This window comes from Cupressus sempervirens, chromosome 2, assembly GCF_028749045.1.
Source record: "Cupressus sempervirens isolate cs-2001-9-10 chromosome 2, ASM2874904v1, whole genome shotgun sequence".
Lineage (NCBI taxonomy): Eukaryota > Viridiplantae > Streptophyta > Pinopsida > Cupressales > Cupressaceae > Cupressus > Cupressus sempervirens.
In genome coordinates this window covers 385433169-385447656 of record NC_143119.1, presented here as the reverse complement: position 1 = coordinate 385447656, position 14488 = coordinate 385433169, and the positions used below count along the sequence as shown (strand labels likewise).

At 34.8% G+C, this 14488-nt stretch overlaps 1 protein-coding gene across 2 annotated transcripts in view; it reads left to right on the top strand.

Moving 5' to 3' along the window:
* The window catches only part of LOC149572744 (phospholipase D zeta 1-like), a 212572-nt gene extending 203866 nt beyond the window's left edge, over positions 1–8706 (top strand). For both annotated transcript variants that reach the window (XM_089813832.1, XM_089813831.1), the window contains exons 19-20: positions 8143–8204; positions 8346–8706. In XM_089813832.1, coding sequence (XP_089669958.1) covers positions 8143–8204; positions 8346–8598 — 315 coding nt within the window. In that variant the 3' untranslated portion in view covers positions 8599–8706. The remainder of the gene's footprint in view (positions 1–8142; positions 8205–8345) is intronic.
* Positions 8707–14488: the final 5782 nt, after the last annotated feature.

The following is a 14488-nucleotide window of genomic DNA, read 5'->3' as shown; positions in this document are numbered from 1 at the left end:
TGCCATCTCTTTTTGTTGCCTCTTATTAATTATTTTTTTCTCTCAAGACGCCTCTAAAAGAGCTTGCATATTGTACATGACATCTTGGGGTACGGCCTTGCATATTTTGGCATCACGCCTTGGAATATGTGCAAGGTACTATTTCAATCTATTAATGCCTCCCCCAATATGTCTTACCATACAATGCCAACATGTAACAACTCTTTTTTTATGGCCAAGAATGGCATGTTTCCAAGCCCTATCTCTTAGTACTGCAATAGGGTCAGCATCAGAGTTAGTTTAAGGCCTAGATCCACTACTCTCAAGCTAAGACATGATGTTGCTACTGCAATATATCTTAAATTTAAAAAAATAAAATTTACAATAAAAAAAATAAAATTTACAAACACTAGGGCTGCTTACTTTTCAAGTTTTTCATCAACAAAAATTGGAACACGTCTAAAGAGTTCAAACAAAAAAAAGATTCATGTAGGTAAAATTTTTACAAAATAACACAAAGGAATGTACCTTACCTTTTCAAATTTGCTCTAAAAATGAAATGCCACTCAAGTTTGTAGAAGCCTCCTCTGAATTCTTCTTTAACTTCTCTCAATGCTTAGATGCAAGCTACAAAGTGGCACAAACAATAAACAACTGATATATGAGAGCCAACCAATTTGTCAATCTATCTCCTTAAACCCCAATACTCTTATCTCAAGCTTTCTTTCTCTATATTTTGTGTTTGCAAGTGATAAAATGACTTTTTTAGGTCTTAGAGACACAATACATATGGAAAAAATAAAGGAAAGAACATTAAATTTTTATTTTTAGTACTTTTGAGTGTTGGCTGATGACCAAGGCAAGCCAACGGGACTCGACGAGTCTTATGAGTCAAGGCAAACTTGCCTAGGATTTGGCTAAGTCCGAGGCAAGAGGCCCCTAAGCTCGAGGAGGCAGCTTCACCTCGAGATGCACCAATTCCTGGGCAAACTTGTTGAGTTCTATAACCATGCTTGATAGTGACTGAAAACTCTATAAAATGGAATTAGTGAGAATTGTACGTTGTTGGGGGGAATAAAAACCAATGTTCCATTCCCATTTGAACCATCCTTAGAGAGTAGACATCAGAGAAGAGACACTATTAGAGTTCCAATTTGGACCATCCTTAGAGGGGAGATGATTCAAAGGGAAGATGTCTCAATTTGAGTGTGTGTTTACTTCACTAATAAAATCTTTTAGAAGCCTTGATAATAACAGATGGGAGTACACATGAGGTACTCAAATAGTTTGACAAATGCTTATACAGAGGCGTTTTCTAATTTGATGCATATGGACCTTCCTTGGAGCAACTTGTATCAAGGATGTTAATGTGCAAATAAGTATCTATTATCTTTGAATATTACATTTATTTGCTTAGTGTAGTCTCACCTATATCTATGAACAATGAGAGCCATTTGCTTTGATATACTCTTCTTCCTTTCCTTAATCTTCAGGGATGTTCTTCCAGGAAGAAAATAATGGTGCATTAGGAATATTACTGAGGCTTTTTTGTGGGTGATAACATTCAAGATTATGAAATAAAATCAAGACAAGGGGCTCTTCCAATGAGAGGGAGCAGACTGCGATGGAATTTCATTCAAATATCAAAATGGTTGTCTAACAATTTACTCTAGGACTTGATCTTATTATAGTAACATCAAAGTGGTCTTGGATCTAGCACCTTCAACCATATATGAATTGTGTTAGATAATAAGAGACTCTTGAAGCAAGATATCATTGATGATTGAAATTATGAGTATCCTTCTATATCAGTAGAGAGCCTAATATTTCATTAGAGACAACCTTGGATGAAGGGGTCATGAGGTTGATGCAAGTACTTGAAGCTTCAGAAGAGAACCATGTTATCATAATATCTAATGTTGCCAAGCCTAAGGATAATCCACAATTTAGTACATTCACTCATGCTATTGTGAATTAAGGTATGCTTTTGTGACAGAGGGAACAAATAGAGGATATGCTTCGGTCGACTTTTGAGGGTCTTCGTCATATTGATTTAGAGGGAGTAGACCATGTCAAGATGGATTCTTTAACAATCAAGAAACAACAACTGTCAAAGGACTATGATTCATGAGATGAAGTTCCATATGTAGACAAAAAGGCCTTTATGCAAATGCCTAAACTATAGATGAATACCTAGAATGCTATTTATTAAGAGTTATCCCTAGAGATTTGACAATTGGAATTTTCTCTAAAGCCTTTCAGCGAGAGTGAAATCTGTATATTATTGAAGACAAGCTTGGAGTTATGGATCAGAGCCTTTACTGAAAGGGAGACTTGACATTAGTTTATTCTTAAGATGTACCTTAATGCATCCTTCATTGTGAGAGAGAAGTTTGAGGTGAAAACCCTTGTTCCACACTCTAATAATATTCATGGTGGACCCACCCTCTGATATAATTCATGTTGGATGTTATGTGAGTGATTACATGATCTAGTGAAAACTTCTTGAGAGGTGATGATCTTTCAATAAATTTACTTATGGTTACTATTGTAAGGTGGCGATCTTAACAATAGTTTAACCTACTATCATGATGGACATTATTTGGTTGGTGTCCCTATAGATCATGATAGTACATCTCTTATGTAATCTTTTAAGTTACATATTGAATGGTGAATGCTGTGAGACATAGTATTGGAGACACTATGTGCAAATGTTTTCTTTGGTAGGCATCATGTGACTTGATGCTAGTGCACATACTAAAGAAAATATGAGTATGGTGAATATCAACTGGTTGATATTCTTGGGCATACCATACTCCTAATGCAGTAACATTAGTACATACTATTTATTTGGATAGAAATCCTCCTCCCTTGCTAAGAGAGAGTCTTAGTGATTGTGGCTTTGATCAGATGATTCCAATTGAAATCAAATGTTTGAATGGCCTATTTGTCTTAAGCATTTGATTTCTATCTTTATTATTATCATGGAGCATTATTATTGATAAAATATAATTAAGTATATATATATATATATATATGAGATACATTATACATATATATCTTCAATAGATATAAATTATTATCATCATGATAATACATTGAGAAAATCTCATTTGTGATAACTAATACGAGTTAAGAAGAGACATGCCTTTATGGGAGACATGCCTCTTCATATCATATACATATTCATTGAAAGAGTAACTTGAAACACATAAATTAAATAAGTGCTATTACAAGTTACAATAGTGAATTAAAATATACATACAATGAGATCTTTAACAAAATTATTGTTAATGTATATATTGCAAGTGGCCAAAAAAAAAACATACGTAAAAATTAAAAATTAAAAACTTGTGATAGGATCTTTATTGCAGGAGGTTGGAGGTACACATAATCTTGCCCATAGAGATACTACCATGTAATACCATCCATTCTGCTTTGATGATTCACATCAATAGGATTTGTGTCTTTTCTTGAGATGAATAACCCAAACTCTTTCGTAACCTTTGCCAACACCTTTGGATCACTAAAGATCCTACTCGATGCCCTCTTACACCCATTAGCAATCTCAACATCTCTATAAGGTAACACTCTACCTAGAATAGTAAGTACCTCTAGGCTATAATACGTGGGGGAGAGAGCATAAGCTAGGATATTCAAAGGAGAAGTTACCTTGTTCCAATAGTGAAGAACAATTTCTTCCACTTTTTTGTATAAGGTGTCTGTAGGTTCATTCTCCTTCTTTGAATGACCAAGGATATGAATTAAAATGATATTCATTTAAGTTATCTTGATGTAAGTTATGTAAATTAAAACTTTTTAAATTTAGCTATATCTTAATAATAATAAAATTGGATAGAGGATTGTATTATAACTTACCACTTTGACTTTCTCCAACATGGTGTCCATGGCATTGTAGATGTGCCCCAAGCATGGCTGATCCATGTTGACAAACCGAAGGTTAGACATGGTAAGATTGGTGAATTCTAATATATATTCCACCTGAGTCCACTAATCATCATCCAATATCATTGTCTTAACCTTTTGGGCCCTTGTTGTATTGGATTGTTTCCAAAAGCCCCATTGGTTGCTAATCACCATTTGTGACAATGCTTCGTTCACCCTCACAAGTCATCTAATGATGATTGTGTGTGATGCAAAACAGGTTTCAACTACTTAAAAACATGTGAGTAGTAAGTTAACAACACATTTAATTATGTAAAATATGACAAAAATTGATATTTCATAAATGAAATAAAATTTGTTAAGTTTTAATATTTATCTTCAATAGCTCCAATTTGGAGAAAGTTCTGAGAATTGCTTTTTATATATGGTGGTTTCTCACAAACATTTGAATCTCCTCACTCTCTTCATATATTTGCTTCACCCAATCTATTTGGGTGCCAATGGCTTGCATTGCCAAATTGAGGGAACAAACAGTGCACGGTGTCCACCATAGAGGCAGAGTATGTTGCTGCTACAGAGGCAGCCAAGGAGATGATATGGCTTCAATTCTTCGTGGACGAATTGGAACACCCACAGATGGATGATTATCAGTATATTGATAGTCAAAGTGTGATTCATCTTGCCAAAGATTCTTCTCTACGCTTACAGACAAAATACATATAGTTGCGGTACCATTTCATTCGGTCAGTTTTGGAAGATGGACAATTAAAGATGGAAAAGATACATACAAACGATAATCTAGCAGATATGTTTATAAAGACAATGACAAGGGAGACGCTGAACTCCTCTGTTATCTCCAGTTGGTCTTCTAGACTGAACTGAGTAAAGGAATAGCTGAGTCCAGGTTGGTTTGATCCAGTGGGAGCCTTTTGGGGTTGCGGCATTGCTACAATATCAGTCTTCAAGTGGGAGATTGTTGTTTAGTGCAGAGTCTGATTAGTCCCCAAGAGGGAGATTGTTAGCTTGTGGTGATTGATCAGGTAAGTACCGTACTGAAAGTTCTAAGAAAAGAATAACTTACCTTCTTACCAGCCCATGCTTCCTCTGAAATACCACAACCCAAAGGAGTAGAGGGACCTCTATTATTCAGAACTGTATTATTAATGAGGGGAAAACCCTCATAGGGATGCAAAACCACTCGGTAAAATCTCTCACTGGCTTAATAAAAAAAATGCTTCACTGGCAAAGCCTCATTGGGTACACATATGCCGCACTAGCAAGAGAACCTCACTGTTTACTCACCTCATTTGCCAAAAGGTCAATCTTAGTCTCACTGACATGATAAAAGACAAAGCATTTTTCTGTTTCACTGCAATTCATTACAACTTTCTATATTAACACATTTTATGTCCTGTAAATTTCATTGATTGAAACCTAGAAAACATAAGACATAAATTTTATCTCTTCACTGTTTTCTGTGTATTAGAAGTCAAGTTTTCCAATGTTCTAACAGTAGTTACTCTTAACAAAGTATAAGTGTCATATATGCATTAATAACCATCACACCTTCACATAGCAGCTATGTCACCTGAAAGCCATTAGTTCCATAAAAACCTGTATTTGGAACTGTTTTTCACAGCCGTATTACCAATTGGTTTTCAGCAACTGAAAATGAAAACCATCAGAACAGAGTATACAAACAACCCTACGTAACTTTCATCATGCCCCATTAAGGGTGTTTAACAAATGTCGAATAACAAGTAGCATATTGAACTACTAATTACAGTAAATCACTCTTTTTAATCAACAAATTAACCAGCAAACAAATATAGCAGCCATATTGAATACCTTTCCAAATTCAAAACTTAAAAATTGTTACCGGTTGCCACGAAAACTATTTGCATGACCACCACACTGCCATTACTTCCACCTTCAACTCCACAGTCCAATGACCACTGTCATTCTCAAAACTGCCTCCAATCTCAGCACCATGACCAGTGCCCTTGCATATTATGTCTAGGTTTTGAACTGTGTCATAATAGTACCAATAACATACTCAATGATGCCGAAACCAAGACAATGATAATGCCTTTCAAACATAGTAACTCTGGTGCCTCATTATCAAATGCCGGCCAATGTCTTTACACAGTATCATCGATTCGGATGTAGACCTTTTAAGAATGTTGTTTGCTAATACTCCTAATGAGTGTTGAGATTCATGCTTAAGCCAAAAATATTACTATGACCACTCATTATACCATGGTACATTTTATAGTATGATACCAAGCCTTTGTCATTACCAAAGTCAAGAATATGGCTTTATGATATAAAATGCCAAGCATACCGTCACATTTAGCGATAACCACTGCCACTGTTATGACATAGTGTCTTTTGTATATACCGTAGCACAAATTTATAACATTGCAGATATTGATCAAGGGACAACATAAATTGTTATTAACATCTTATAACCTGATATGCAAACTGGCCTTGTATACAACAGACTTTGATAGCTCATATATTTTGTTTGTGATAAGACATTGATAGCTTATCAACAAAATCGTCGATAGGATATTAGTTCCTTATCAGAGGCAAAATACATAAGACATTTATATTTGATGTGCAATAAGACACATAATATATCATCCAATAAAAATGCATACCATGTAAACCACAGGAATGTAATAGATTACTGATAGCCATCCTGTAAATCTGCCACTATCAACAGATCATCAAGATGAGACTATCCAAACTGAATTGAATGCCAGCACTAATCATTATGTGTCACTGTCGTATTTATGTATGTGTATGAAACATAACATAAATTCCTTGTTAAAATGACCGATTCAATTTCCCCCCAAATTATTCAAGAGGGTTTCAGGGGAAGCGCCCCTTGCAGGGTTCTGGGTCAGTGTTCCTTGCAAGCTCCAGGGGCAGTGCTGCCACAGAGGCTTTCCAGGGGCAGGAGCCCTGAAAGCTCGAATGACTTTTATTGTTTTACAAAGGCACCAGGTGTTAGTTTTCTATTGGCTAACATATTCTAACCTTATTTTTGTACCGACATAAGTTTTGATAAAATAGTTTAGCGTCAGGGTTTTCATATGAGAACTTTGTAGCACTTTGTAGTAGTGATTGCTGATTGTAATTGGTTCGATTAGCTGGATAATAGTGTTGGACTTTGTTTGGTGGACATAGTCCAAGTTCGGGTGAATCACGTTAAATTCTGTCTTGTTTCATTTTTCTGTGTTTGATTCCTCAATTTTATTGATGAAATCTGCATTTAACTGTTAGATACGCACTGTCTAACCCTAACAAACATAAGATCAAGTCCTTTTCAAAATGAACTGTAACGAATTGTATCAGCATCAAGAATGAACCATAGAATGAATCATTAACAGAAAAAAAAAGAAACATTGTGATGCTCTCATGATAGATTGCGATGCTTATATTAAAGCAAAGCAGGTCAAGTATATTCCAATCATCACCGAGAAGATGAATATACCAATCAAGCATACCTGTCTGGCAGCAACTGAGAGAGAGAGGGCAACAAAGCTTCCATAGTTATACAGAAAAAACCATGTATCAAGTCCTATGGAACCATGTTTGGTTAACACTCCACTAGTCTACTTGACATATTGTTGAGTGTTTAGTTTTGCCAAGAACTGTTAATTGTCACCCTTGTGTAAGGATTGAATAGGTAACATGTTCGCAAGTATCATCATTGATTGATTTTCCCTGAGGTTTTGTTTGAACTCCGTGTTGTCCTTGATCATCGTTTATCATTACTTCTGCTTGAGAGAGAATCTGCGTTATCCAATTTCTGAGAGAAAATCTGTGTTATCCAATTCCTTTTTCAGAAATAACTGTACGAATGGTGTAGTCAAACAGATACAATAGTAGCTGCTTTTTTTTTTGGCAGTGAAATGTCTGCACCAATATCTTTTGATTTCCATAATAAAATATAAGTGTGTCTGCAAGATCATATCTAAGATCTTATTTCTTTAATCGTCATTCTCGATGTTGATTTTTGTAGTATCTTACTTTGATTTCATCATTTGTATTTGAAAATTTGAAACTGTGATTCATAATTTGTCCTACACAAGCAATGGACTATTACTCATGGCCTTGATTCAGAAAAGCCCTGTGCACTACTATTTGTATATATGAGAGATGCCTCATCTTGTTTGCTTCTAAATGGTGTATTCAGTTGTTGGTAAATAACAAATAGTGACTTACTTGATATTACTTTTAATGCAGACAAACACAGCAGTTTATCAAGACGTTTTTGAGTGCATTCCAAATGATCTGATTCGTTCTAGGTAAGAACACTAAATATTTTTTACCATTGATTTCTATGGTTTGATAATATATTCTGCTCATAAAACATTGACGTGTGCTATGTCCTTTATAAATCCTAATTTTTTTATACAAACATACTTAAATAGTTTCAAATTTTGTAGGTTTGCTATTAGACAAGCCACGGCACATCGGAAAGAAAAAGTAGGGCACACAACCATTGACTTGGGCATTGCTCCTGATAAACTTGATGATTATGAAAATGGGTGTTATAAAGGAACTGATGCCTTGCAAAGATTGTCGGAAACATGCAAGGGTCATCTAGTTTCTTTTCCATTGGAATTCATGTGTGATGAAGACCTGCGACCAGTATTCAATGAAAGTGAATATTATGCATCTCCTGCAGTCTTTTACTAATTGTATAGCACAGGGTGATGGTGGCCTCTATAAAATTATTTTAGTTCAATATCTTATCGAAGGGTGATAAATTATGTCTTCAATGAATAAATGACTGATTAGTAACAACTGTACCTTCAAGTTCACTTATGGTAAAATCCCATTTTTAAATTTTTATTTAGCAAGCCCTCAAACACATAATTTATGCTCACCAAATGACGGTTTCCACGAAGGGGTAACTATGAAGATATTCATATGAAAATAACTCAAGTTGCCACATGCCTTTCTCAATTCTTAATATAATATAGAGTTTGAAGAAATTAAAAAAAGAGAAAGAATGAAGTACTGTCTCCCACAAAATGCAAATACCTTTTAATTGGTAACATGAACAAGAAAACAATGCATCGAAAGGACAAATACCACGAAAAATTAAACTAGCATGAATTAAAACATATAGAGGAATACAGTACCCCAAGGCTTTGCGGTGGATCCTCCTCAGATTCGCTTGTGGGAGGTTGTTCATATGTCCTTGTGTTTCTTAGAGTCAGCCTCAGCAGATGTTTTTTGTTTTTGAAAAATCTTACCATAGCTTATTACTTTGTGGAAAGATTTGAGTGTAGCAACGTGTTCACGCGCCTGTGTTTTAGGAAAATTCCTGAGTGATATTTTGGTTTATAAATGAAACTACTATATCTAAAGAGAACTTGTTTCTTGTGAAAATTCTGAGGAAATTGTCAAATGAAATTTGTAGTTTATGTTCTAAGAAGGCATCGACTTTTATGCCTTAAAGTTGTCCAATTTATCAAAGATCAATGGGAGTGAACGATTTTAAATGGAGAAAAATATGTTTTCCAGGCCATATTAACCATATATGTTTATACATAAATATAGAAATTAAAAAAAGTATTGCAAAGTATGCACATACATACAAGCATGTATGCACACATTACAGACACACTTATACTCTATATATGTACGTGTATGTATCTTCAATTAGAAAGGTCAATCTAAGAAATATACCGAAGGTGATATTCGGACGTCAGAACCAAAATTAAAAGGGAAAAGGAAACATATAGACTATTAAAAAATGCAACGCTTTAGATGCAACAACTATGACCACTTGGTAGTAAAATGCCCCGATAGAGTGAAACATCAAGCATCCTTTGCCTGAGTTAGCAAATTTGATACAAATTCAGAAATATGTCCATTCTAAAGAACTTCAAAATGTCTATAATACATGTGAAATATTGGATTAAGAGGGAGTTCTCTATACTTTATTCAAAGTAAAAGTGGAAAACTGTCGAAGAGAATTTGATATGATTGCAATCCCTAATGAAATGTCTTAGAATTATTGACGATTGTACAATATATTATTCTTTATGAATGTTGTAACTATATGAGACTTGTGTACATCATGAGAAAGTGATGACTTTTGAATGACCATCGCTTGTATTTGCAGAAATTATTGGATGGTGACGATCTTACAAAAACTTAAATCATCATATACATTGATGTAAATGCTGAAATGGATAATGATGTATTATATCTCGTTAATCAACAACTAAGTGTTAGATGTCAATTAATGATCTATAAGTTGCTTGAATAGATATATTTTGAGTACTTGTTGAATATTATATGCTGATATTTTGAAAGGCCAATACTCGTGATATCAAAATGGTGGAGATCTACTTTTGATCAAAGATGTCTTTAAATTTTTGTCATTCCAAATATTGCCAATGGTGTAATATCTTTTTGTCTAACCTTCCTAACAAAGAGGGAGTGTTAAGTTGTAATTTAATTAGATAATCATAAATTGTAATTCCAAATGAAATATAATATAATATATATAAATCTACTTTATATTGTATTTATTTGATTTGACAACTATATATATATTGTTGAAAACAATTGTTCAATTGTACATCGTCTTTGATGTTATACAAAATGCCAAGTCTTTACCAATTAGTGTTTGTTGAGCTAACTTTGACAATGAAGACAGTTTCTAGTATCTAGAACATTTTATATATATAGTTGAAAACAATTGTTCAATTGTACATTGTCTTTGATGTTATACAAAATGTCAAAGTCTTTACCGATTAGTGTCTACTGAGCTCGCTTTGGCGATGAAGACAGTTTCCAGTATCTACTGAACATTCCAAAGATAATCAAGTTCAAAGTCAGTGTCTATTGAGTTCACTTGAGCACCAAAAGAAGTTTGAAGGAAGACAATGTCTGTCGAGTTTACTCGGGCACCAAAAAGAAGTTGGCAAGGAACCAATGTTAATCGAGCTCACTTGGTTAGCAAAGGGAATTTAGTTCACGATGAAGTATTGACCAAGTTCACACGGGTAACAAAGGAAGTGTGAAGAAAGTCTTTTTTGAGTTAGTATTGATCGAGCTAGGTTCGCTAACGAAGGATTTTTTTGAGTCAACATATTTAGTTTGATGAATTTAATTGTTAAGTTTAGTCGACTTAAAGGATAAATATTGAATATTTGAAAGTGTATTAAAGCCGACTTGATAAGGTAGATGATATAAGGTCAAGTTGCGGGATTGAATGAGACAAGCATGTAATTGAAAAGATAAGTCAAGGAAGCGAATTGGAAAGATATCAAAGTATCTTGAGTTGATTGAGTTGCAAAATTTTATCTGATCAAGGAGGATCAAGTATTTAAGCCAAACCATAGATATGAAATCAACAATATAGTTGTATCAGCAATCAGTTCGTATCATTGTTATTCTCTAATAATTGTAGTAATGTATCAAAACTCTTAATAGACTTAGCTTAACAACTATTTGTCAAATCCTCTAACAAGTTGACATTTCTAAATTGACGCTTCTAAAGACCTCTAACAATGCAACTGCTAACAGGGTAATTTAAATCTTTTAACAAGCTCACAACTAATAGTGTGTTTTGTAACCTTTAAAAGGATTGGCTTCTAACAGAGCTCATTTCAGAAGAGTGAAAAACAATCACTAGTTGTAATTGGTGGGTTTTCCCTAATTGGGTTTCCACGTTAAATCTTTCTATCATATGTCTTTATGTTATTACTTTATGTTTTTGCAACTAAGTTAATTAAGGGTAACCACATTTAATATCATAAGATCTGCATGTTTAGTGTTAACCAAGTCACAGTGCATATATTTAGTATTAACCAAGTTACTGTGTTAACTGAGTGATTCGGTGCTACTTAAGTTACAACAGTATCTCAGTTTCAATAGAGTTTGATTTCAAATTGTATTGACATCTTAACGAATCTTGGATTTATTTTTGTGGTAATTGATTCACCCCTCCCCTCTCAGTTTCTCCCCTTTTATTTCCAGGAATTGGTATGAGAGCATTTGGTGCTTTGCAGAGAAGGTTTTAAGGATCTAAGCTAAAGATCAAGATGTCTTACAGAAAAAGAGATCCCTAAGCTGGACAAAGATAACTTCAAGGCATAGCAAGAACTCATGAGACTGCAATTGGCAACCATTGGATACTCAGGCCTAAAGTACATTGACACCAAGTATGTGGCACCTACTAGAACTATGACTGTTGAAGAAATTATAGAAAAGAAGAATCATAACATTATGATGATTGATATTGCCTTGACTCTCAACTATGTTGAATTTGATGAAGTCAAAGACTATGGTACTACTTATGAGATGTGGATCAAGTTGAAAGTTATCTATGGAGGCAATGACAATGTAAGGAGAGCTAAGGCGGAAAGTCTCAGAGGTCAATTTGATCAAATGGAGATGAAAGATGATAAAAATATTTCAAAATATAGTGAAAGGATCAAAGCCAATGTGTGCAATCAGAGCCTAAGGAGGAAAGATAGATGATGAGACAGTGGTAAGCAAGGTACTCAGAACACTTCTTCCTATCTATGCAATTAGAGTTTCAATAATTCAAGAGATGAGATGTAATCCCAAGAATGATATAACATTGGATGCACTAGTGGAAGGTTGACAACATGAGTTAGATAACTATGATAACTATGTTCCTAATTCAAGGCGACCACATTCTTGGTGGTCACTATGTCACATTGTTGTTCGTTGTGCTGTTGTGAAGACTAAATCAAGGCGACCACCTTCCTGGTGGTCAGGGGCTTCTTCTAAACACTATACGGTGGTTAAGTCCATAGATGCGCCTCTGGTTTCAGTGGATGACTCTGAGGATGATCATTTGGTGCCGGAGTTAGCGAAGGATGTCTAGTCTCATGGTCAGGTCCCTATTCCTTCCCCTATCCCTGCACTGGATGTTCGTCCTGGTCCTGTTGGGGGCTAGGACCTTGTACCCTCTCCTGTCCTCGCCCCTATATTGAACTTTCCTCTTGGCTCACTGGGGGGGCAGTTTGCTACGAGCTCTTCTAGGGAGATAGTTGTTGTTTTAGATTCTCCTGGGCTCCATTGTTCAGTTTCTTTTGGGGATTGGATTGTTGAGGCAGCTAAGGTGGAGGATGGTTGGATTGCGGTAAAAAGAAAGAAAACTAAGCCATCTGCTCCTCCTTTTGAAATGTACCTTCGATCGTGCAAGGGAGGTTCTAAATCAAAGGGCAAATCGTGAAATTGTAGTATTTGGCTCTCATTTGCCTCCTAGCTAGATCTTTACTTTTGGCTAGTGATAGGCTTTTCTGTCACCTTGGTTACCCTTTGTTTGGGGGGTGATCAATTTCGCTTTTGTTTGCTGTATTTTTTGTATTTGCACTTATTGAATATCTTTAGACTTGTACAGGGTTTCAAGCACCCTTCAAAACCTATTTTACTTAATCAAAAACTATGTTCCTAATTTTAGCAACCTTGAGTCTGCATTTCAAGCCAAGCTATCACTCAAAAAGAAAGCTACAAATTCTAAAAGGCAATCTGACAATAAAGATGAAGATGGTTCTAATGAAGATCTTGAAGTCATTGAAGCATTACTTGCAAGAAGATTTCCCAAGGGCAAATGAAAGTACAAAGGTAAAATTCCTTTGATCTTTTTTTCTTGTGAAGAAGTTGGTCATATTATTACAAGGTGTCCAAACAGAGAAGACAAAGAAGAAAAGAAGCATGACAAGTACACGGGCAAGAAGGACTTCAAAAACTACAAAGACTACAAAGACAAAGATAAGAAATCTTGTTACATTGCTAAAGATTATGATAGTAGTGAAGAAGATAAAATGGTCTACATTGCTATTAAGGATGAATCAAATCACGAGAATGATAAGATGACCCTTATCTCACATATTAGTAAGAATTATAGATGGATTATTGATACTGGTTGTTCTCACCATATGAATGGTGATAAATCTAAATTTGAGAACTTGGTACACTATGATGGTGGAAGTATTAGATTTGACAATGATGAACTATGTTATGTGAAAGGTAAAGGTTGTATTGCACTAACCAATGATCTTAGATGTGATAATGCTTATTGGGTTGAAGGACCTAAGCATAATCTACTTAGTGTGACTTAATTGAATAACATTGGATTCAAGGTAGAATTCATGAATGGAAAGACCAATTTGCTGGATGGGAAACGAAATTTGATTGGGACTAGCAAGAAAACTAAAGGCAATCAATTCTACCTAGATCTAAATGAAAGTTCATGTTGCATTGCTCAAGTAGAAGAAAGCTAGTTATGGAATAAGAGGTTATGTTATTTGAATTTTGATAACCTAGTCAACATAAGCCAAAAAAAAAGGAGTGAGGGGCATTCTAAGCCTTAAGAAACTTGACATAGGCATGTGCAAGAATTGTCAAATTGGTAAGATGGGAAAGACAAGTTTTAAAAGAAAAAACTATCATTCTGAAGAAGTGTCGAAGTTGTTTCATACAGATCTATATGGACCTATTGGCCAAAAATCTACTATGGAGACAAGTACTTTATTTTATTTGTTGATAATTACTTTAGAATGATGACAATAATTTACTTGAAGGATAAATC